Source organism: Camelus ferus, chromosome 16 (genome assembly GCF_009834535.1).
Source record: "Camelus ferus isolate YT-003-E chromosome 16, BCGSAC_Cfer_1.0, whole genome shotgun sequence".
Classification (NCBI taxonomy): Eukaryota; Metazoa; Chordata; class Mammalia; order Artiodactyla; family Camelidae; genus Camelus; species Camelus ferus.
In genome coordinates, this window is record NC_045711.1 from 7,560,374 (window position 1) to 7,586,342 (window position 25,969).

The 25,969-nt window shown below is 37.7% G+C and overlaps 1 protein-coding gene across 1 annotated transcript in view; it reads right to left on the reverse strand.

The window, feature by feature from the left end:
• The window catches only part of ANKFN1 (ankyrin repeat and fibronectin type III domain containing 1), a 289,687-nt gene that overhangs the window by 211,207 nt on the left and 52,511 nt on the right, over positions 1-25,969 (reverse strand). Inside the window, exon 2 of the mRNA XM_032498452.1 lies at positions 14,654-14,694. Coding sequence (XP_032354343.1) covers positions 14,654-14,694 — 41 coding nt within the window. The remainder of the gene's footprint in view (positions 1-14,653; positions 14,695-25,969) is intronic.

A 25,969-nucleotide genomic window follows, 5' to 3' on the forward strand; every position in this document is an offset into this window, starting at 1 on the left:
ACATATTACTAGACTTCAGCATTTTTAGTGATGTATATATCAATAGGAAACCGTTTACATTTCTAAAAGTCTAATTGAAAATGCAAAGTTTCCTTTTCTCTTCAGGGGCTTATAACAACTCACATAGTAATGGTGAACATGTCAGTACAAAGTTCTGACTGGCAGTTTCCCAGTTTGGTTCATAAATATTGTAACATGTATTATTAATTGACTATTTGTTTAATGCACTACATTCTTCAAAGCCTGAGCTGCACCAGGGAAAAAATGCAAAAGGGGTTTGTAGAGAAAATAATGAGAAAAGGTTGGAAATCAAATAGGTCCAACAAACATAGCTGGGCAACTTCGTAACTTGAGCTGCAGCCATTAACTGGAGCTGCAGAGATGGGTCAGGGCCGACTGGTGTTATTATGTCTTTGCAGGGACTTGGTCTCTTTGACATTCATTTCTTTGAGGCAGAACAGATTAAAGATCTCTCAGTTCAGTCCTCACCAAAGCTTCTGCCCATGATGCCATGAGCGAGGTAGGTTTGCTCCAAACATACAAATTAGGAAGCAGACCCCTGTCAGGGTAGCCTACATCTCAAGTTATATTTCCAACACAGTTTGCAATCACCTTGCAGCTACTACTGATTTTCCCCTTATCTGATTAGAGGTGGTGGGGGTTTGGGATCTAGAAAGGAGCAACACTGATTACAGATGCCTCTTTTGGGGGTGAATAATGTATTCTTTTTCAAAGTGATGCTATCTTGACAGGCAGGACCATTTTAACCTGATTCAGGGGAAGAGACCCATCTGCTTTTTTCTCTCTGACCTTTTAGTAGGTTGATGTTGCCTGTCTTCTCTTTTAATAAACTGCAATACAGCTCTCCTATAAAAGAATCCATAAAACGTGACTCAGTGCTATAGCAAAACTATAAAAACCAATTACCAGCATAGCTCCTGCAGGTCTGTGTTGAAATTTCAGAATAAAATTAGGATTCTCTAGTTTCCTTGGAGAATTGCTTTTCTCTTGATAGTGTCTCTCAGCCCCTACTTCTATTTAGTCTTCATTTTAATGACATAATTAAAATGGACTAGAAAGTGTTCTCCTTTAAAATACTGTAAATAAAATCATCTCTTTTGTCTGTGGAGAAAACAGTATTACTTTTAAGTGTTTGCTATCTGCTTAAAAAATGTTATTGACTATAATTCAAAAAAAAAATGTTACTGACAAAATTTAAGAATAAACTGGAGTCACAGACCACGTGGGATTTAAGTTTTAAAGTTGTCGCATAAGGTAAAAAATTGCCAATTGTCAAAATTATCAGTGAAAATTCATTAAATTACCCACAATACACTATGGAACCATGTTTTAATAAATCCAAACACCTAGTGTGGCAAGAAAGATCACTGAAGAGCATCAAGTAAAATGTTATCTCTGGTTGAGGTGCCATAATGTTTTTTAAAAAAATATTTAAATGCTAGAGTCACTCTCCCCTTGGTGAGACCTTCACTCCATGAGAGTCATTAAAGTGCATGGAATGAATAACCTGAGGAACCAGCAGCTTTGGACCCCCTGTGACCCTTGTGCCTGGAAAAGGATCATTGGGTGAGAAGGTGGGCAACATTTCTCACCATTTCTCACATGATTTAATGGTTATTTTCTTTTGCTTTTTGCTATATATTAGACAGTTACATTTGCAGATTACACAAATGAAATGACTACTGAATATTAGAAATTAAAACACAAACAGTGTTTTGGGGAGTGGTACCCAGCAAATTTCAGGAGGCAACAGATAAGTAAGCAATCAGCAAATGTTTGATAATTCAAATACACGTTATTGAAAGACTTTTTTTGGGAACACACATATTGAGATTAGAAAAATCTTAATTACTAAGACTAAGGAAGTACACTGAAGCTTTAATGGAACAAAAATTGGCCATCGGACTGATCCTTCTCTACGTAAAACCTTCCCCAAAGCAAAGCAGTGGCTTAAATGGACTCTTTTACTGAGGAGCAAGTTGACACAAGCTTCAGAAGGCCACGCTGGGACTCCTAGCAAGCTTATCTCATTACTCTCCACTCTCTGCCAGTTCTCTCACTAGAACTACAGAACCAACTCTTCTGCTTAGTGTCTCTGGATCCAGTGATGCTCAACCCTTACTGAACATCACTGAGTAACCTCACTCACTCACTCACTCACTCAGCTTTTTCATGACCTGGTATTGAGAAAACCTCTCAGAGCTAAGTAATTCCATTTTGCCTGGAGGCTGCTGGGCCCTGAGGTCAAGGCTTGGGCTGTTTTGATGGAATAACTTTGAGTCCTTGAGAGTGTCTACTCTGGGCATGTGACTTTGGGTGCCAGGCTCACAGGGAAGGAAGCTGAGCCATCTTGGAAAAGATATCAATCCAAGGAAAAATGATTCAAGGTGATTTCTCCTCCATCTGGGGAAAATGTTTCAGATGGAGGTATTCCCTTAGAGTAATTCTGCCCTAGCTTCACCTTAATGCCACCACTGAAATCAGAGCATAGGTAGCCTGCCTTTACTCACGTATCTTCACCCACCATCTCTAGCACAATGCCTGATGACGAGTACAAGCTTGACACACATTTAAAAATTAACATGCTGAGGTTCATAGGTTATGAGTAGAGAAGGAAAGCCAATCATGTACACAGTATTTTAAGTCATCCCTCCCTGCCACACTGTTATCTTCTGTGTGCCACTGAGAACTTCCCTCCAAACAGTATCTTGTCCTCCTTCTTGCTTTCTTAGGTACCTTGCCCACCCCATCCTTGTATTTCATAATGTTCTGTGCCTAAACTCTGTGGCCAACTGGCTTCTTCATCACAGTACAATGAAGTTTCACTGAACTGAAGATGTATTCAAAGGCACACAGAATTACAGAACATAACAAACATATTGGTTTTTTTTTTTTTTAAATTTGAAGTATGGTTGATTTGCAATGTTGTGTACAGCATAGTGATTCAGTTTTTTTTCAGATTATATTCCTTTATAAATTAATATAAGATATTGAACATAATTTCCTGTGCTATTCACTAAATCCCTGTTGCTTATCTATTTTATGTATAGTAGTTTGTATCTGTTAATCCCTTACTCTTAATTTATCCCTCCCTCCCTCTTCCCATTGGTAACCATAATTTGTTTTCTATGTCTGTGAGTCTGTATCTCTTTTGTATAAAGATTCATTTGCATTGTTTTTTAGATTCCACGTATAAGTGACATCATATATTTGTCTTTCTGTGACTTACTTCACTAAGTATAATATTCTCCAAGTCCATCCATATTCTGCAAATGACAATATTTCATTCCTTCTATGGTTGAATGAAATATTCCATTGTGTGTGTGTGTGTGTCTGTGTGTTTGTGTGTGCGTGTGTGTGTATTTCATCTTAAGTCAATTGTCTGTTGATGGGCATTTGGGTTTCCATGTCTTAGCCGTTGTAAATGCTGCTGCTGTAGACACCAGGGTGCATATATCTTTTGAATTAGAGTTTTTATTTTTTGGATATTGACCCCTCACTTGTTGCATCATTTGCAAATATTTTCTCTCATTCTGTAGGCTTTTAATATTGTTGATGGTGTTCTTTGCTGTGCAAAAAATTTTAAGGCTGATTAGGTCCCTTTTGTTTATTTTTGCTTTTATTTATATAGGCTTTAAATTTTAATAAAAAACATAACATTTGTCAATATCCCTTAATGTAACTGGAGATTAAAACTGTAATTCCAGATTTAAAAGGCATATATATGTATAATTTTAATAAATGCAGCCCTTTAAGCACTTTTCCTAAGTTGGTTCTCATGATGAGAAGATTATTCACAACCACCCTAATCCCCTAACTATATTCAGTCCGGTTTACCTACCCGAGAGCTTCTTGGGGTTTCTGCCAAGTTTTATGTAAGCCAGTTCAATTTCTGGCTCCCATATCATACCATACCTTCTAATCTCCATCCAACTATACTTAGTCTAACTACACTAGTGGGCATGAGATCTTGGTCTCAGATCAGGGTGTGCTCCTACTTTGGAGGCTTCTCACAAGTAGAGATCCTCTTTCTTTCCTATCTTTGGGTGGTTGAGTATCCAAATGGTGACATTAACTCACTGTGTGATCCTTTCCAGTTGATTTGGATTTTCTTATTGGCCTTCAGTGTCCTTCTTCAAGCTTTGCTTCTGGTTTGCCTCATTCTTATTGCCACAACATGTCTGGCTAAGAACTTGGTCTCATTCACTGGATATCTGACATTCCTGTCCTGTCCCTGGCTCAGAACTCCTACTGTATTATCATCTTTACAGTGTTAATCTGCTCCACTTGATGACGATGTGACAGCACTTGGTGGGGAAAAACAAAATGGAAACAGTTCAACTGGTTACCATCCACCAAACTGGGATTAGGTCTGGTTGCAAACCTCCCCAAATGGGTTCATTATGCGTATCTATTCCATTAGCACTTTCCACTATGTGGCTTCTTTTATTCAACATTGTTTGTGAGATTTATTCATGTGGCTGCAGGTAGTTGTAGACTGTGTGAATATACCACAATGCATTTCTGTTGGGTATATACAGTAGAATGGAATTGCTAAGTTATAAAGTCTGCATATGTTCATCTTTAGAAGAAAATGTGTTTTCCAAAGTGGTTGTACCAAATGTCTCATCTACCAGCAATATATGAGAATGCTACCTTCTCACCAGTACTTGGTACTTTCTGTCTCTTGTTATGGTCATTTGGTGGATGCCATTTTATTATCTTTTTTTTGCTCCAAATATTGGAGTATATGCTAGAGGTTTCTTGGAGGTACTTTAAACTGGTATCTATTCATGATCTGAGCAGTTAGCTTTTACAGTGTCTTTTATATAGCTTTGAGTCTCTCTTTTGGTCTGTCTCTCTCCTTTTAAAAGACAAGATGCTTCATAAATCAGGAATAAAGTTACTTTAGCCACTTTAAAGTTACTTTATTTTAGCATTAAAATTGAATTAACACGGAGACGTGATAATCCAGTGTTTCACTGTAAAATTAACTCTAAAATAATAAATAGTCTTATTCTAAACCATATCCTGAGACTTTAAAAACCACTCTATACCAACAAATTGTTCTGTAACTTCCATAATGGCCACTGATGAAAAGCAATAACAGCTGACCTTAAAACTACCTCTTTGTGTACTTTGGTGCCTTGAAACCCACTTTAACTCTACTGCAGGATAAAGACTACTTAATCCCATGTGCACAATGATCCCTGGTTCCATGTGTGAAACCAAGGATATAAATAAGAAAACTATAGGATGGATATATATTCACTACCTTCATGGGTCTTTCAGACCTGGGAAAACATGATTAATCCAGATGTACAGATTACAAAATAATAAAATGAGTATGTAATCAACTGTTAAATAGGATGTTCTAATGATAATCGCTAAAGTCTTTAATGTTATGTTTATTATATGGTATTGCAAGTTTTTATTTAACTTTTTTTAACTTAATTTTTCAAATTATTTTGTCCAACTATTTTGTTTTCTTAATTTTGATTTTATTTATTTATTATTTTTCATCTTTTTTTGTGGGGAAGGTAAATAGGTTATTCATTTTTTTAACAGCAGTACTGGGGATTGAACCCAGGAATCCATGCTAGGCATGCACTCTACCACTGAGCTATATCCTTGTCTCCTGTATTGTAAGTTTTTGTTTGTTTCCCACACTATACACAAGTTCCATGAAGACAAGGACCACACCTATCTTCTTTATTACTGTATTCTCAGTGCTAGTGTAGTGCCTAATATATTATTGTACTTAAATATTTACGAGATTAAACTAAAAGAAGACAAAATGTGAATTAGAAATGATTAAGATTTAGGTAGGCAGAAAGGAAAAGGGGGTTTTCTAGGCAGAAAGAAAATACCAGCTTTACACTCGTGTTTCCTTTTATTGTTTTCATCCTTTGTATTTTAAAAATTTCACATAATTATCTCAATTCATTCCCTCAGAAGACTATATAAGTTTATGGGACTCAACTTAATGAAGTAAGTCAAGTATTAAAAAGCTATAGCCTTGTTCACAAACAAAATCAGTAACTTGAAAGAGAACAAATAAAACAGGAAAATGAAGAGATAAATGGAGGGATAAAGCCCTTGAGCTGAGCTTCAGTCTGGAATCAGGACAAGGAAGGACTGAAGTTAGGAAGGGCTGGGAGTTTCACACCTGTAGCTCACTGGGTGATTACAAATCCTTGGTACCAAATGGAGATCTAAAGCTGGGCTCACTGCTTGAAACCAGGAGGTAATGTGGGTCCTCTTAATGTGTCAAAGGAGGAAGAAAAAGGTTGTTGTCAACTTTTGCTTGTGATACAGTTGTGGTCTAGAGAGGTTGAAGAACCCCCCTCAGCTTTACAAACAGTAAGTGAGTATGGGTCTTGGATCCTGGGTACCCCCAATATCACGATGCCACAGGAACCTAAGCCCCTATTAAGTGTTTGGTTGGACTGGGAGTCCTGGGTGGGGGTCTGAGTAGAGGCAACAGAAAAACTTGTAGGTAGGACAGGTGAGGAGAATGGGATGGGAAGAAGGAGACGAAAGTCTCCAAAGAGTAAGATAAACAAAATTTTTCAAAGTACAAAGAAACTCAGTGCTAGATAAATGTAAAGGAGAATATAATGACCGAAAAAAAAAAAAGAAAGAAAGAAAGAAAGAAAAAAGAAAAGGAAACTACAGTAGATTCTTGAACAATGTGAAGGTTAGGGGCACCAACTCCCTGCACAGTAGAAAACTCATATGTAACTGTTGACTCCCCCAAAACTTAACTACTAATAACCTACTGGTGACAAGAAGACTTGCTGATAACTAAATAGTGAATTAACACATATTTGTATATCATATATATATATTATATATCTACATATATTTTATGCATTCAGGACATATCTTTTCCTTAATTTTGTCAACTATGCTTATTGAAAAAAAAATTCACATACAAGTGGACCCATACAGTTCAAACCTGTGCAATTTAAGGGTCAACTGTATAGGGAATTCTCATAAGTGACCTTAAATGAAAAAATTTAAACTGATATTTGCAAATTGTTTATCAATGTATGTTCAAAAACTACTATTGAGTAGAGAATGCCAGGAATGCGATGATGATTCAGAAAATGTGGTAATTCAGAAAATCTATGAATTTAATACAAATAGATTAACAGAAAAAACCAAAATAATAGCAATAGATGCAGAAAATACTTGATAACTTTCAACACACAATGCTGATTTTTTAAAAAGTCTATTATCCACGGCTTATAGAATCAGAGGTGTCTCCAACTGAGAAATTTCATTCATATGCTGGACAGTGGCATCCCAAGGAACCAAAACCTTAACTGTGTGAATCTCCTATCTTGGTGTTTGGATTATGTGTGGATTCCCCAAGTGGAAACCAGAGCTAACATAGCCTCTCCTTGATGTCTGTGCTTGTCATTTTGGGCCATCTGCAATCTGAGGAATAAGAAGATGGATCTGGTCTACAGATGTAGGAGACACTACAAAGCCCAAGAAAGAGTCAGCATCCCTGGTTCTTGATAGCTCTGCATTTCTGATAAAGCTCTCCAATTCAGAATAGTGTAAATCCAACTAAACTTTGTTTCCTTCTTGTGACTTCCACTAAATATTGACATTCTTACAATTATCTCCTCCCCACTCCCTCTTAACTGGAGCTTCTTTTGCAGTCTAAAAAACTGTTAAGAAAAGATACAATGATAGAATCTTTAAGTCAGTAATCAGTACTAAAGGTGGAAATATATTTTAACAGTAAAGGAGGTGGAAAGTGGCTTCTGAAGACAAAAGATAGTTTCTGATCTTTGACAAAACTCTAAAATAGAGTTAAAAAGATAATGACTTGTAACTCGGGAAAAAATTATTTGTAAATGTTCACAGCTGTTCCCCAACATCTTCTTTCCACTTCCTCTCCCTGCTTCTCCCCCAGTACTGCTATCTAAAGATGAAGGACCACTGTTGTACTAGAGATGGCTTGTGCCAGTTTGCAAGGGGCAATTGTTAGATTTTCAGGAATTTGTGAGCCATTTTTTAAACAGCCATTCTTAAAAATTGAATCATGAAAACTCATGATGAAATAACCCAAATTAAAAAAAAGAGACAAACATGCAAAATTCATCACTTCCTATCTGTTTTATGACAACTGATTGTTACCTGTACTTCTGTGGTTATTTGCATCTATTTTATCAGTATGGTGGAAATACCATATAAAGAAAGGTATTACGCACCCCTTCTTAATTCCATATTCAATGATGTCATGTTGACTGCTTGAAATTGGCTATGGTAGGAGAGTCTACATCAAAGAAATCAACAAATACTACAAATCAAGGCTTGATTTATTGTGTTGTTGATTGTCTAGATTTAAGAAAGTGATGCAGAAAACGTTAATAAAGCAGATAAAGCAAAAAGGAGTGTTGTGTTTATCGCTGTCCTATCGTGAATAATACAGAAAATTGAGGAAATATTCCATAGTACTCAAAAACTATTATCCAGTTTAGTAAAGAAGTTGCTCATGTTGCTGACGAATGAGTGGATCTGTGACATACATCTTTGCTGCTTCACTTTTGTCTTACTCATTAACATAAATTAAAAAATCAACCACATTTATATGTAGACTACATTTATTCATCAGTTATAGCCATAGGTTGGCTACAGGTACAAGAGTTCAGCAAAAATCAATGAAAGTGTACTGTGAGAATCAGTTGGCTGTATGGAATTTACAATAAAGAGTATTGCATATTTTATTATTATTTGTAAATTGTGTGCTACACATCTATTACATCAGTAAGATTTATACTAAGTATATATATATGTATATATATATACACACACACACATATATACACACACACACAGATTTATACTATATATGTAATATAATTTTATATATATATATATATAATTTTTTCCAGAAGCAGCCTGGAAAGGCCACATTGAAATTATACAAGAAATGGAAACAGAAAATAATAGACTAGTAAATTTATTAAGCCTGGAGAACTGGGCATGTGTTAAGAGAGAAGATGTAAGTGAGAAGAAAAAGCAACACAAGCTAGGATCTTGTTATACAAGCAGCAGGAAGAGAGAGGCAAAATTTCTGAGCAGCTACTATGAGGAATTTGGATAAAGAAGATCTATAGAATATTTTGCTGTGGAATGTGATGTAATTCCTCTTTGAGGGAATTTAGTAAAAATTCACATTATTTTCACTCCTTTTTAGATGACTGTATTTCTTTTAATACATATCTGCACTTTGATGGGCATGAAGCAGTTGAGTTCGATTTAGGTCACACAGCATTTTGATAAGATCGTTACTGTATTATTATCTGGAGTTAATATGAGTTCACTATGAACAAATTATGCCAAACTTGCCTTTGTTCCTCTTAGGATGGGGTAATTAGTAGCGTGTCTTGAAAATAACAACAAAGAAATAATACAATTATTACTACTATTCATTGTTATTTTTATATTATTGGTAGCTATTCCAAATTCTTTACATGGATTAATTCACTTAATCATCACAACAACCAAATGAGGCAGATGCAAAAAATTTATAATCATTACATTACAAATCAGGAAATAGACCCAGAGAGGTGGAGAAAATTGCTCCAAAGGATGTAGCTAGCAAAGTCTAGTACAATTAGAATCCAGGCAACCTAGCCCTGAGGGTCACACTGCAGTGCTACAAAATCACCAAGCATTAGCAATATAGCTTAAAACTCATCTTGTTCTTGGTTTGTAAATTTTTAGATGGTTCTGTGTCAGGGTATTGGAAAGCTGCCTGTATTTGATTTTATTGACTGATTTCATAAAAGCATTTATTGAGCATCTGGTTGTTTAACAAATGTCCCAGGACAGATAAAGATTGATAAAACATGATTCCACATTTGAGGAGCTAAAATCCAGATATTCACTCTTTTTTCTTTTTTTTTTTAATCAATCTCTTGAATGAAGTTGAGAGGTAAATCAAGTATGACCCAAAACTGGGACAGGATTTGAAATAATTCAAATTCAAGGAGCTCCTAACAGTTTCCACCAATATTCTGAAACTAATCACTGTCACCAGAATAAATGTAAAGGTTTGCATCTTCAAAACCGAATGCATAAATATAGGACTGGAAAAAGAATCTGTTTTTCATAACAGCTTCTATATAACATTGCTAGAAGTTTTAGGATTAACTTCAGGACTAAAATGCTATTAAAATTTGTGATGTGCTCTTAGGTTATAGTAATAGAAATAACATGTCCAGAAAGAGGTTCTTTTTTTTTTTTTTTTCTCTTGGAGCTCTGCAGTGGTCAGCCATCTTGGCAGTATTCTTTCTAGTTCAGGCTGTAACATTTTAAGAGGGACATTGAAAAATGTGACTGAGACAAATGGAAAAGCGTAACTACACCGAGTCATATGAAGAATGGCTGAAGGAACTGAGGATGTTTAGCCTGGACAAGGAAGACTCCAAGAGTATAGGGGATCAGATTCCAAAATATTTGGAGGGTTGTCATGTGGAAGGAGGAATGGACTTCTGAGCTGCTCCAGAAGGCAAAACTAGCACAAACCACCTGAAGGTTATCTCAGGTTAGCAAAAGAAAGTTGGAAGAGTTGAGCTATTAAAAAACAGATTGGGTTTCCACAGGCTAGAGAAAGGGCTCCTAGAGAGGATGTTGTGAGGAGGACGCTTGGGGTGTGCTGTTGAACTGCATCATGTTGGAAGCATCTTCTGAAATTAAAACCCCATGATTTATAATGACTTAACACAAACAATTCCCTGCACCTTTAGGACACACACAGGAAGATCATATTTTCCCCTAAATATTTGAAAATGATACAATTAACCTATGAGTAGCAATTATCTTTATATTTTTTTCTAGAAGCAAAAGGAGCAGCGACATTTAGGTGATGAAAAGAGAAGAAATAAGTGGCCAGACCAATCGCCTTTATGCATAGAAATCCTGGGAACTAAGGGTATAAGCCCTGGGATGTCTACTCCCTGGAGAACAGGGGGTTATTTTGCTACAAAGAAGCGAATAGGGAGGGAATACATGGTTCACGCTGGATGCACCTTTAAGTCCTTCAGCACAGTGCCTGGCACTCAGAAGAAAAGCAAACACAAGTCAGCAAAGCCTTTCCAGGGGTGATGAATAGAAACAAGACAAATTACTCGCACGTAGATCAAGGCTACATCCACGCACTGCCTCTGCAGTACGGAACACAGAGCTCCCTCTACAAAGAGACGAAGGCAAGAATTCTGGCATGTGGCTCTTTAGGTAATTTACACAAACCAGGTTAATGTAATTGGCAAGTGGACACCTAAAGATGGACTATTTAAAAAGAACCCCATCAAGGCCAGAAGATGCTGAGGGGAGCCAGTAGAACAGACAGCTCTAGGCTTGTTGAATACAGGAAGAAAAGAAAAAAAGAGATTGAGATGGCAATCCGGACAAAGCTCTGCAGAGAGTCAAGAAGAGTTAAGGGGAACAGACCTTTGCCTGGTTGATGAAAGCCCCAGATAAAATCCCAACCACACCATGCAATTTATTAAAAGCTGTTTCTTCCCCGCTAAACAACCAGCTTTCACGAGTCTCAAGCATTCTTTCTGACTTATTTCATTAACATTTTCTTCTCTTTCTGAAGTGGTCAGAGCCCCAGGGAATCTCTCTCTTCCCACTCCGCCTTGCCTCCAACCAGTGGGGCATTGAATGAGAGCCAGAGTGTTGTCTGTGTAAAGAGAAATTGCAAAACCACAAATTGCAGAAAATCGTTACTGCCAAAAATCGAAAGGAACGCACAATATCACCAGGCCTCTTAAAAAGCAATTGTGAATTTTACAGGCCTCTGGATAATTCAGGTTTGTTTGGCAACTTTCTCACCCATACCACCCAGAAGACCATTCCCTTCCACCAGAGGCAGTGGTCCCAAAGAATATGTGTTGTTGAAAGGAAACAAAAAACGTGGATATACTTCCTGCCAGGGGCATGATCTAGCCCAATATGGTTCTTTTTCTTCTATTGTGTAGTATTGATGTAAGGGCCCAAAGGTTGCTCCCAGAGTCCCAGTGACTCCCACTAAAACAGAAAGAGCCTCCAATAACCTAATAAGAATCCCAAGATCTAAAGCATTTTTAGATGGTAAAATCTTTTCGAAAAGCTAACGTTATTATCGCAACCAGCCTTTGATGGAGGCAGGAAAATGTTTTTCTTCCTACTCTCCCCGCCGACCCCATAATAAAGACATTTCGAAAATGAGGGATTAACTAAAATTCTCAAAATCATACCAGTCGCTGGTAGTGATCTGGGACTCAGACATGCACCTTCTGATTTTTACTCCTGAGTTCCTTCCATCATCTGTCCTTTTTCTCCAAGGGGGCATACCTTCCTGCTTAGCTAAGGCTTTCCTCCATCAGTGGGGTGGGGGTTTTACGGGGCGCGTACACATTTCAGGACTTTGACTTGGACAGCCTCCTGCCACTCACTGTGGATGGAAGCCTCGTCTGAACAGAGCGCTGATTAGGTGGTTCTCCCTTTGCATGGACTGCATAATACAGTCATCATCAGGACACAGGGGTAACTCCAGAGGGACCCAATGAGTCAGGCTGCCAAAATGACCCCAAGTCACAATTGTCTGGTGATTTTAATGCATTTCCATGACTCCGTAGGTCAGACCAACTTTGCACCAGTTGCTCAGAGATGCCATGGGGAAGCATTTTGTCTGGACAGTGTAAAATTCCAGTGCAAGTTTACTAAGAATATTTAAGAATTAAATAGGTCACCAGGTAATTTCTATGTCCTTGAGAAAAAAAATGTAAAAAATAAAGTGATCACAAATTGACCTAAGGTGAAATAACTAGACTTCCCCCAGAGATGGGAGGTAAAAAGTGCTTTCAAGTGAAATTTTGATAAAGAGATCTTGAGGTAATTGTCATATATATATATATATACACACACACACACACACACACACACACATTTATAGTTATATATTTGCATATGATTCAAAATGCTGCCTTAAATTGCCTAATTTCATCTAATTTTCACCATGAACACATACCAACCATTTTTTTTTTTACTACTTAACATTAAATCACTTAAAAGCAGTAGAAACCTAAATAGGCAGAAACAGTATGACAAAGAGCTACCAAATATGAATATGCAGGAAAGGAAACACAGGTGGTCTCCTCTGAATGGTGTTCTGTGTTCAAAAGACAGAATACAGTGAAAAATTAACATTTGCACAAACAAAATATGACAGCACATGAAAAGGGAGGCTGCTCATAAAATCTAACATGACTTCATTGGTAAAAGCTGCTTAAAACATTCATAACATGCAGGTGTCTTGATAATGCAGTAAAGACAAAGCAATATAATACAGAGCTTGACATTTTACAGGATTCCAGGGACTGCATAATACTTTGACATAAAATTTGAATGATTTTAAGGGTGATGTTTCCTGTGCTGATGTTTGAATATTTGGGGGAATAGCAGTGAGATCAATTTACTCTAGAGAACCAACGAAAACCAGCATCTAGGGAAGTCAGTAAAAATTAAGTTTTTCTAACAGTTCAGCTGAACACATCATTTTCTCAGGGACTGGATGATTCAGGAGAGAATTCATTAGAACGTGTATAGTATGTAGAATTCAGGTGAGACCTCTGGATTCCCTTGGGTCCAAGACTGTCTAATTAAATGCTTCAGTGACTGCTGAGATGCAACCTCCATTAGAAATTCTGCATAAATCAGGAGCTGAGAGCTGATGGAGTCTCCTTGGTTTACCTGGATTCATCGTCTACCTTATTATGGTTGTTGATCTGCTGCAGACTTATCGGCAGTAACAAGAAACTCACTGACATTTAAGCTACTTTTGAATAGCTAGAGTTTTTATATTGAATCCACACATATCCTGTTGTTGTTTTGTTTTTTTTTTTTGAATTTGGATATTATCAAATTATTTCAGAGACAGATGGGATGTTCATATTTTCTGGTTAAAATCATTATACACATTTCATTTAAAAAAAAAAGAAGAGAAAAGATTACATCTTAATTCCCAGAGGCAATATTTTACCAGAACTTTTGGTTCAGACTTGGTGTAATTTTATTTGGTCTTTTAGGATAGAGGGTGTTAGTAATTTGGGTAGGGACACTGGGAGTACCAAGAGGAAAGAAATATAATACACAGGAGATTCATTCTAGAAAGAACACTGGTTTAAAGAGTGGCAGAAATGCAGTACACACACGAAGGAATTATTACAATAACTACCATGCTGTTAAGCATGAAATAGTCTGTGACTGTGACAAGCGACTGGGCAAAGAGAAATAAATCAGTCATTTCAGAGAACCTGAATATTCAAAGGTTTGGGTCATAAAGTTTGAAAGAATATTACCTAATTTTTTCCTTTTACTTTTTTTCTAGCTTTTTTGATGCAACCTAGTCACAACCACAATCTGTTTCCCAAACAGTTTATAAAATGCTCCACGATGTTATATAAATCGATAGCGTGAAATATCAAATTCAAACTGGCACTGTCTTTATTGAGCCAGACTTTAAAAATGCAGCAATGGGAGATGGGAGCCTTAAAGATTAGGAGATTTTAGGAATTATAGCTGAGAAGTAGGTACCATTTCAAGGAAGAAATGTACTTACATTTTGCTGCAGGTGAAATGCCGGTCTTTAAAGGGCAGTCTCTGAAACAAAGAGAGAAAAAAGTATGTTAAAAAAATGTCCAGTAACCAATTTAAAGTGAAAAAGGCATTGAATTGCTTATGAAGCTGTTATCACTGATTGGAAAAATGAGAAGCCTAGAGATGAAATTATTTCTCTTGGGAAACTCTTCTTGGGGGTACAGGGAGCTGTAGCCCACAAAGAAAGGACATAAGTCAACCGCACGCTCAGCTCTCTGCCCCTGAACATCCTAGAATTTCAAGATCACTTGATGCTTATTTAGTCTCCCAGGTCTGATCCCCAGCTACGAGAAATATGAAGGGTCTAGCTGCATGTGCCAACGGCTCAGACGCATCATCCTCATGCTTCTGGTTCATACTGACATTTCATCTTGTTCTCAAAGGCCCAGTTCTGACACTTTGTTCCATTAAGTGAAACTCCTCCTAAAAATTATCATTTTCCTCAATTCATGTTGATTGGGGCAAATGGACAAGTTTTCTTTTCCAAGAAGTAAAAAGCTTTCCTGGGGAGTAGTGGGAGGTGGGGATTAAAGTCAATGCCAACTTTCTCTTTACTCAAGATGGCAGTGAAAGGAGAGGAAAAATTAGACTGTACCTATGCTTAGGAGTTTGCCAGTTGTGTAGGTAATTTCTTCAGTGTGGCATCCCACCAGAAAATTGAGCTTGCTTCCAAATCCATTTTTTTTTTTTTTGGATCTATTGTGGTTATATCCAAAGGGAAAGTTTTCAGGGTAGTGGGTTTAATTGGGGATGGCAGGCAAGTCCTTATGATTGATAGGAACTACTTGTATTCTGAGATTCAAACAGCTCTGGTCATTTCCCAGACTGAGCATCTAAGTCACTGTGTCCTCAGACCTACAAAAAGACCTTGCCATGCCACCCACATGGGTCTGGATAAGTCAGATTAGTCACTTCAGTGAGCAATATTTTTCCAAGCTCTTCCATTTTTAGTAATAGTGTGACTTTGGCAAACAGATTCTATGCTCTGGGCTTGAGAGAAACAATAATAATGGCTATTTCAAAGAACTGTTGTAAAGGCTAAATAAGATAATATATGGAAAACAGTAACATAGTAACATAAGGCTGGCTCATGGTAGGGACTCAGTGTTACCTGGTGTTATTACTGTTACTGTTATTATTATTATCAGAAGGCTGATTTGGAAAGCCAAATTAAGAAGATAGTACAGACAGAAATCAGTTGCATTTCTTTACACTAACAGTAAAATAGCAAAAAAAGAAAGAAACAATCCCTTTTAAAGTCACATCCAAAACAATATAATACTTAGGAATAAATCTGACCAAGGAAGTAAAAGACTTATCTATGGAGAACTACAAAACATTGATTAAAGAAATTAAAGATGAATTAAAGAAATGGAAAGATATCCCATGCTCTTGGATTGGAAGAAATCAATATTGCTAAAATGGCCATACTGCCCAAGGCAATCTACAGATTTAAGTGATCCTTATCAAGTTACCTATGACATTTTTCATAGAACTACAACAAATAGTCCTAAAATTATATGGAATCACAAAAGATCCAGAATTGTCAAGATAATATTGAAGAAAAAGAATGAAGCTAGAGGAATAATCCTCTCAGACTTCAGACAATATTACAAAACTACAGTAATCAAAACAGCATGGTATTGACATAAAAACAGACATATCGATCAATGGAAAAGAATAGAGAGCCCAGAAATAAACCCACAGACCCATGGTCAATTAGTCTTTGACAATGGAGACAAGAATACACAATGGAGAAAAGAGTCTCTTTAGCAAAGTGGTGTTGGGAAAACTGGACAGTAGCATGTAAATCACTGAAGTTAGAATGCTCCCTCACACCATACACAAAAATAAACTCAAAATGGCTGAAAGACTTAAATATAAGACAAGACATAATAAAACTCCTAGAAGAAAACATAGGCAAAACATTCTCTAACATTAATCCTAGCAATGTTCTCCTAGGACAGTCTACCCAGGCAATAGGGGGAAAAAAAAAAAAAAAAAAAAAAGCAAAAGAACAAATGGGACCTAATTAAACTTATAAGCTTTTGCATAGCAAAGGAAACCGTAAGTAAAACAAAATGACACCCTATGGAATGGGAGAAAATATTTGCAAATGATGCAACTGACAAAGCCTTAATTTCCAGAATATGTAAACAGCTCATACAACTTAATAACAAAACAAAACAAAACAAACCCAATCCAAAAATGGGCAGAAGATCTAAATAAGCAATTCTCCAATGAAGACATACAAATGGCCAATAGGCACATGAAAAAATACTCAATATTGCTAATTATCAGATAAATGCAAACCAAAACTACAATGAGGTATTACCTCACACCAGTCAGAATGGCCATCATTCAAAAGTCCACAAATGGTAAATGCTGGAGAGAGTATGGAGAAAAGGGAACCCTCCTAATGCTGCTGGTGGGAATGTAATTTGGTGCAGCCATTATGGAAAACAGTATGGAGATTCCTCATAAGATTAAAAATAGGCTTACCATATGATCCAGCAATCCCACTCCTGGGCATATATCTAGAAGGAACTCTAATTCAAAAAGATACATGCACTCCAATGTTCATAGCAGCACTATATACAATAGCCAAGACATAGTAACCGAAATGTCTAACAGCAGATGACTGGATAAAGAAGTTGTGGTATATTTATATAATGGAATACTATTTAGCCATAAAAAACATAAAATAATGCTATTTTCAGCAATATGGATGTATCTAGAGATTGTTATTCTAAGTAAACCAGAAAGAGAAAGAAAAATACCATATGATATCACGTATATGTGGAATCTAAAAAAGGAAAAAAAACAGGACACTAATGAAATCATCTGAAAAACAGAAACAGACTCACAGATATAGTAAACAATCTTATGGTTACTGGGGGAAAGGGGGTAGAAAGGGATAAATTTGGGAGTTTGAGATTTGCAAATGTTACCCACAATATATAAAAATAGATTTAAAAACGTATTTCTTCTGTATAGCACAGGGAACTATATTCAGTATCTTGTAATAACCTTTAATGAAAAAGAATATGAAAACAAATATATGAATGTCTATGAATGACTGGGACACTGTGCTGTACACCAGAAACTGACACACTGTAACTGACTATTCTTCAATTAAAAAAAAAATAAAGAATAAGAAAATGTTATAAACCTGAAGAAGAGAAGAAAAAAAAAAAAAAAAGAAGATAGGATAAGTCCATGAAATTGGAGCTAGGAAGGTAGCTACAGTTTTATTTGGGTAAGATGTCTCCACTCTTGGCAGTGAAAGCTGTACCATTTTCCCAAATTTCTCTCCCAGAGGGCATTCCTCAAATCTTCATTCCTCCAACTGCTGAGTATAATTTGAGTTAGATCCAAATCCACATTGGAAAATCCCTAAATATTTTAGCAAGCCATCTAATTCCTCATGTACTAACATGGAGGTGACTGGGGACAGGGCTCCTAGATTGGCAAAGTACTAAATTATTGAACTGCTGGGCTCAGGAAGAACTGAGATAATCCTTCTTCCAGAGTTCTTTATACAGGTTAGGTGCGCAACGCAGTTTTACTGAGTTGAAGTTTTTAGATGGATCCTACGGTGTGACTCAGCAAGATGTCACGTGTGTCACTTACTGGAAGGAGTGAGGAACATTCCTCTGACCTCCCCCTGACATACATTCTCCTCCAGTTCTTGCCCCTCCAGGCAAAAAAAGTGTCCTGAAAATTCTTCTGAAATTGGGAAGCCTTCAGCTCCTTTGAGGAACTTGTTGCTAGGAAACAAATTTAGAACGTTCTCACCTACTGAGAAAACTTTTTATGACTGCCTCAAATAACAGGATCTTCTTTAGATGCAAAAGTATTAACAAAGAAAACTGTCTGTTATTCACAGATTCATCGGACAAGAGCTCTTCATTTGGGCAACAATTTCACAGCAATATCAAACTATTCAGAGCCATCCTTGAGACTACATTATGTCTTTTTCCAATGCGGTGGTACCAGTCTTTTTTCTTGGGGTACAAAATAAATAAAGCTGTTAAGAACACTGTGGTGAGGTTTCACAGACCATTGAAAACCTTAAAAACTTGCCTTTGCTTTTCTAAATTTATTTCCACATTAGAAAAAGAAAATCTGGGCTCTTAAAGGAGAAAGAGAGCCCTTCAAATGAATAATTAACTTATCTGCTAAATGTTTATTGAGTGCCTGGTACATGCAGGACATTGTGCTAGGCCCTAATAATACATTTCACATCCTCCTGATAATGTCTGTCTGGTTGGAGAGACAACTCTACCTTTTGGAGGGATCATGTGATGATATAACGCAAAATTACAAGGTGGTCAGCGAGGAGAGAAGGCGGTCTTTGACGATCCAATCCAGAAAGAGAAATCAGGGAGGTCTAGTTGGGGAAGTGTTAGGATAATCTCTGAAGAAAAATTCATATTTAATACTAATAGGAGCTAACACTGCTGAGTGCTTAATGCAGCAGGAACTGTCCTAAGTGCCTTTATATGCACTGATTTACTTATTACTCATAACACGTAGAGAGGTACTATTCCTACCCTAAGGTAGGAGTTAAGAAGGCAATTGGGGAGAGTGCAGCCCTCCAGACAAAGGAACACCATCAAGGGCACAGGGCAGGAAGAAGTGGCTCCTTTGAGAACCAACAGACCCAGCCACCGTTTGCCTTATTCTACACACATTTCAGCAGAGTCCATTCCTCCACCACTTGGGAGTCTTTGGAGCATGATAGATGGGGCACTTCTGGTATCAATCCTGGATGACTATAATTATGGAAGCCTAGCCTCTGCTCCCACTGCAGGGAGATGTGAGGCATATCTAGTTCCCCAAAGGTGTACGAGACCAGCAAGTTACCATTCTCAGGTCATGGTAGCACTTGGGCCTGATTCAGTTGCCAGGTCCACATGGAATGGACCTTGTCCCAAGCCCTTGGATACCTTCTCTGATCTCCTTGCTAGAAATCCAGTCTCCTGTGCTCTGATGATCACTGAAATATATCAACTTATGGTCCTGGAGCAACTGATCTCTAGACCAAAGTGTCCAACCAAAGGATTCTCCGTACCACCCATCAATCTCAATGTCTCACCCTGGTTCCTGTGGTTGATACCATCTGGTTATGATCTGTAACCTACAATTGACACTCGTTAAGAAAAAGACAGCTTAGTAATTTTGAAATGTTCTCTGCTGACTGAACTATTTGGCTTGAGTTGTCTGCTATTTAAAATTTTTACAATACGCAAAAAAAATTGCATGGATGTGTGTATAATTGAATAATATAACACGGAGTCAAATCTATATACCTGTTCTTTAAAATACACAATAAACTAGTTCCTACATGGTCAAGATTATAAGTTTCAAGATGAAGTGGCTGCCACTTTCTTATTCTCAATATTGAATTAATTCTATTTTATGTTCATTTCAATTATTTGCTTATTGCCATGGTAAGGATACTTATTCTCTATTCCACATATTCCCAGGAGTGCTGGGAACCAACAGTCTTTTAAATTACCTGGGAAATTAATTTAAGAAAACCAATGCAGGTTTTATATAAGGTAGAATTGCCAATTATTGGGTAATAATAATAATAATAATAATAATAATAATAATAATAATAATTGGTGAACGGTGGATTTTTTTTTTTTACTTTGGTCAAGTGTTCTTTAAAACCCGAGACTATGTGCTGCTGTTGTTGGGAGTCTGAGGATCTCTGCCCAGAGCTCCCACTCTGAAGGAAGAGGCAGTGGTATCAGAGGCTCAGGAGTTCAGTCTGCATTCCTCCAGGGACCTCCAGTGTGACCTCACACCGTTATGTTTCATGTTTATGGAAGCACACATACACACACAAATCTTTATGTAGCTCAGTGCCTTTGTCTATAGAATGGAAATGACAGTAGCTCCTGCATCTCTCCTTATAAGAGGAATCATGCCTATAAAGCACTTGGCAGACACCTTGCCCATTCTAAATACTTAACATATGATAGTTATGATGGTCTTTATTGAGTGCAAACTGAAAAATTACCTTACAAAGAATTGCACTTTCCATTTGGATCAAAATTTTCCTTAAATGATTATCAAACATGCCATCTCCAACCTCTTTTGTCTCTGAATTTGATTTTGATTTGATCCGAAGTGAGTTCTTCTTTAAAAAGTCATAGTTGATTGGCTTTTCATGATGGTTAATAATTTTGCTAACAGCAGCTTTTTAATTTCTTTTTTTTTTTTTGTGGCTAGTGTTTTAAGAGTTTTATAAACATTTCCAATTGCTTCTCTTATGGTATCGGAATTTCACTGTTGTTTTTTTTTCCTGGTTTTGACTCTGTGCCTTTGCCCTGAGAACTCAGTGAACCCTCCCGTTGCCCTGCCATGTTTACTTATAAATGGCTTCTTGTGTTTTGATTTCTTTTTACCTCTTACACAGTAAAAATGTTTAATTAAGTGAGCAATTTTCATTACAGAAAATTTGGAAAATACAAAAGAGTACCAAAATGAATTAAAAGAGTTCACAGCCTCACAGATTTATTCTGAAGTATATAAAGAAGTAAACGTCTTGCCCAACACTGCAGCCTCATTTCCCAGAGGTAATACTATGTGAGGGTATCAATAGTATATGAGGGTATCACTCCAAATTGTTTTTTTATGCTTTTGAAAGCAAATATACATATGCAAATCTTCATACATATACTCATATACCATTAAAATTTTTTCAACAAAACAAGGTCATGCTACATAATTCTCTATCATATGCTTTTATTCTCTTAATAGTATCTTTGTGGACATACATTCCAAGTCAGTCTATATGTGTCTCATTTTTTTTTTAGTGGCTAAATAGTAATTCATTTATGTTCATGCCCTAATTTATTTAACCAGTCCCAGTACTGATGAACATTTAGGTGGCTTGTGATTTTTTTGCTATTACAGTAAGCTTGCAATGAGAAGGCATTTGGAACTTTTTTTAAAGACACATGCCTTAATATGGTAGGACAGTTCCTAGAATTGTGAGTACTTTATAATAGGGTATATGCAGCTTAATATTAGTTGGAGAGTCCTAATTACTCTTCAAGAAGCTTGAACCTATTCACCCTCTACAATAGGATGTATCCTCCATGCATAGCTGTCACTTTACACACATAATTTCTATTTATTTGAAGTTTTTTTTCTCTACGTGATAATTCTTCCAAGTTTCAAGATATTTAATTCAGTTTTCAGCAATGTTTCTGAGTTCCAAGAACTCTTTTCCTTTTCTCAGATTGCTCCTTTGTAATAACTTCTCCAGTCTCCCTAGGAATTTGTATTATTTGCTTTTAGAGTTCTCTTGATTTCTTCCTTTAAGGGTACCTCACAGAGAGCCACCGTTTCTGATTATGTTGTTTTTCTACCTTCAGACTGCTAAGTCACCTTTAACACTTTGTGCATTTTCTCTCCCCATGGCTACTCGTCTGCACACATCCAGATCTCCCGACCCACAAGGAAGGAAGGGCCCTGAGCACATAGGCAGGGAGGTTTCTGGGGTCTCCTAAGCAGCAGAGGGTCTGCCAGTGGTGAGAGGGAAAGGAAGACTCTTGCCCTGGTGAACAGGCTGCTAGCCCAGGACCCCTCGACTAAGTGGAGTGGGGGAGGCCTCCAAGTTCTCAGGCTCCTCCTGGCAAATGTGGAGTACAAGTGTTCTTTTCAAGTTAAGCACAACTGATGCATTCCTTAGGCATGGTCTTCTCAAAAACAAAACACAAAGCAACAGCAACAAATTTAAAGTATGACTCCCAAAACAATACAGAAACATCTACGCTGAAGGCAAGTTAACGTATCAGACCAAGGGTAGAGAGACTCTCATCTTCAGGATGAGAGCAGTAAGAAACCCGCAGAAGCACGGCGCTCCCAGAAAGCATGCCAACAATACTAGGAATTGAATTCTGTCTTGGATATGGGGATATTTTGGCAAAACAGTTTTACTGCACACTCTATTCAAATAATAGATGTTAACTATCAACAGCAATGAGGTAGATGGTCCTTCTGGGCCGATGATATTTTCATTTATCAACATATACCAGATATTTTAAATGTGACCCATGTACTGAACTTATAACACTGACTAAAACATGGTGATTATTATTTTATCACCTAGGCATTTACATGGGAGACCTTCTAGAAAATGACTACAATTACAGTGATACGTGTGGTAAGTACTATGACACAGTTAGGTCTGGGGTATTACAGGGGCAAATGAGGTCCTTCCTAAATCAGATTAAAGCAGATTTTTCCAAAGAAGGCTGATAATGGTTTGTGGGGGGAAAAAAAGTTAAATGTCCAAGTTAAGTTTGGGAAATGTTGGATTAAAGATAGTGAAATAGGTCTTTCTACTATAGTCTTTTTCAGAGCTTTTAATATTCTAATACTTATTATAAATTCCAGGGAGGGGTAATATCCCAAATTTATGTGACTGAAGAACCCTTCCTGTGAAGCACTGGGAGGGACACGCTGGGGCGCAATGGCCGAGGTGATGCAGGGGAGCTCTCCAGAGGAGTCAGGGCAGAACTGAGATTTCAAGGAGAGCAGGTGTGAGCAAGAAGAGGTAGGGTAGGGCACGCTCAGCAGAACAGCATGTGCAAAGGCCCAGAGAGGACGGGAGCCAAGGCAATGCTAAATAGCTCAAAGCAGCTAGACCAAAGGATTCCATGTGAAAAAGTGACCAGAGGTGGGGACAGAGATAAGCAAGAGAGAGTCAGATCATTCTTCCAGGTAAAGGGTCGAACTTCACCCTCAAAGCCAAGAAGCATATTTAAAGGGTTCTAAAATAGAGGGGAAGCATGAACAGACTTTGTCAAAAACATCACCCTGGTCACAGCCCAGCTGTGGATGGGAGCCAGGTCAGCCTGGAGAAAGGAAGGGTAGTCAGAAGGAGTTATTGAACTGACCCAGATGTCAGTGTTGTCAGTGACAGCCTAGGAGAAAGATGGGTGGACAGATGGACAGGTTAGAGAGATAAAATAGATGGATTAAATAGATGGATGATAGATCTACCAGTAGATAGATCAATAGATGAGGGACCAAGGAGAGTCTGTAGGACCAGGTGGCTAACTGGATGAGGGGTGAGTGGGACACAAGGGATTAGGTGATTTCTGGGGAGACTGGGTGCGTAGTACAGAGATGAGGAATATGGGAGGAAGAGTAGATTTCGATGGAACCTAATGACTGGATAGGCAGTAGATTCAGGTGAGAAGGGATGGAGCCCAAGCCGAGGCTGTAACCACAGTCTTCGATCTGTTGAATCTGATGAGCTATTGGAACATGTAACTGTTAAGACCCTAACAGGTAAATCTATCAAAGACAACAGCAGTGCTAGGAACCCAGAGGTCTTTATTCCTTAGGAAACACAGATCTCATTTAGGAGTTCTATACTCCAAACCCTTCAACCGACAAAGACAAGTATATTATTTTTAAACAAATGTAGAATGGTAAAAAAAAAAAAAAAAATTAAAAACCCAAACTGACTAGCCTCTTCTGCCTTCTGGGAGGTGGAATGAATTGATTCATATCAGTGGGAAAATCACTCTCTGTTTCAGTGTTTCTCGACCTTGGCACTGATCAGATATTTATTTGTTGTAGGGACTGTCCCTGCGCATTGAAGGATGTTTAACAGTGTCCTTGGCCTCTACTCACTAGATGCCAGTGTTACCCCCCCCCCGCCCCAGTTGTGATAACCAAAATGTCTCCAGAGATTCCCAGATATCCCTGGGAGGGGCATAGTTAGGCCAGTTCCCCTCACCCTTCCCAAGGCTGAGAACCACTGCTCTCGACTCTTCCTTTGGCATCATGTGGTGGAACCTGGAAGAACTCTGCTAATTCTTTTGTACCAGGGAAGAGTGAAACCCAGAGGAGATGGCCTTTTGTTTGGCAGAGCACATTCATGGGTATTTGCAAATGCAAAGTTGGCCTAGACCTTGAATAGATGGTGTGGAAGTTAAATTCTGCTACCAAAGAAAGTGAGAGAAACTAAATTCCTAAAGTAAACTGAAGGAAGCTTGCTGGGCAGCAGGGAGGCCACAGTCTTAGAGAAAGGAAAGCAGTGAGAAATTCCTAACAGCTGGGAGGATGCAGGGCCTTTAATTACAGGGATGCTTAACATTCAATCCCAAACTGTTTACTGTTCGGTGGTGTAAGACTTTTCCATTGTCCCAAGGTCCTAAAGTAGAATCTCAAGTCAGATGTGGCTGTGAGAATAGTATTTCCCAGGATTTTGCAGAAGTGTTCAGTGTGGGGCTTAAGCTTTTAAGCTTTGTCACTGTCCTCACCACTGTCATTTTCTACTTTTTCTTTTATATTTTCCTTTACCTCCTTCTTTCACAGCCTACAGTAAAAACTTTCATTCTTGGAGGTTAATTCTTTTGATTGAAATTACCAGTAAATTTAAATTCCCTGCGGGAAGTTGAATTTCTGAAGTTGTAGGAGGCCAGAGATGCTACCTGGGCTGGACAGAGCAGAGCTTGGTGTAGAGAGTGACATCGTTAACGACATGGGGTCCTCTCACCTGATGTCTCCTTACAGATGGGTGAGCTGAAGTCCAGAGGGCTGCAGAGCTTTGTTTAAGAAACAGAGCTTAGATCTTTTGGCTCCTTTGGCTCCTAGTTTTATATTTTTTTTTTTTTTTGAGCAGAGCACACCATCACCTCTGTCTGATTAGCTGACACTTAGAATCTAGAAAGGTCTCTGATTTTTGCACAAGCAGCTCTGAGGTAATAACCTTGCTAAAAAAATTTTCTTTAAAGGCAGAGTAAAAGCTGCTTAACTAAAGGCTCACACCAAAGATGTCTTAAAGCTCTGCTTATCCTCAAATCTTTCCCCCTTGGGATCATTAAAATATTATCTGGCTCAGAATATCTTCTACTTTCAAACATCTCTTTCCAAATTTCTATCTGTGTCAGCTGACAATACAGACTCATAATACCCTTTCATGTCTCACAGGCTACTATCGTCCAAACCTTGTAATTAAATACTGAATTTCTAAGGATTATTCAAATGCCAAAGAGACGGTTTTTGGCAAGGAATGAAATATGCTGTAGATACTATGAAAGCTGGTCAATGGTCAGGTATTTACACATCAAGTGATCAATTTTAATGAACCATTTCCTTTGAAGACACTTACAAAAACATATGAAGTCCATATACATGAAATCTGAAAATTACACTGGAGTTGTGTCTCACAAAAGATGACCTTAATTGATGCTGCTCTAAAACCCTTCGAATAGGAGAGCAATGGCTCAAATTCATT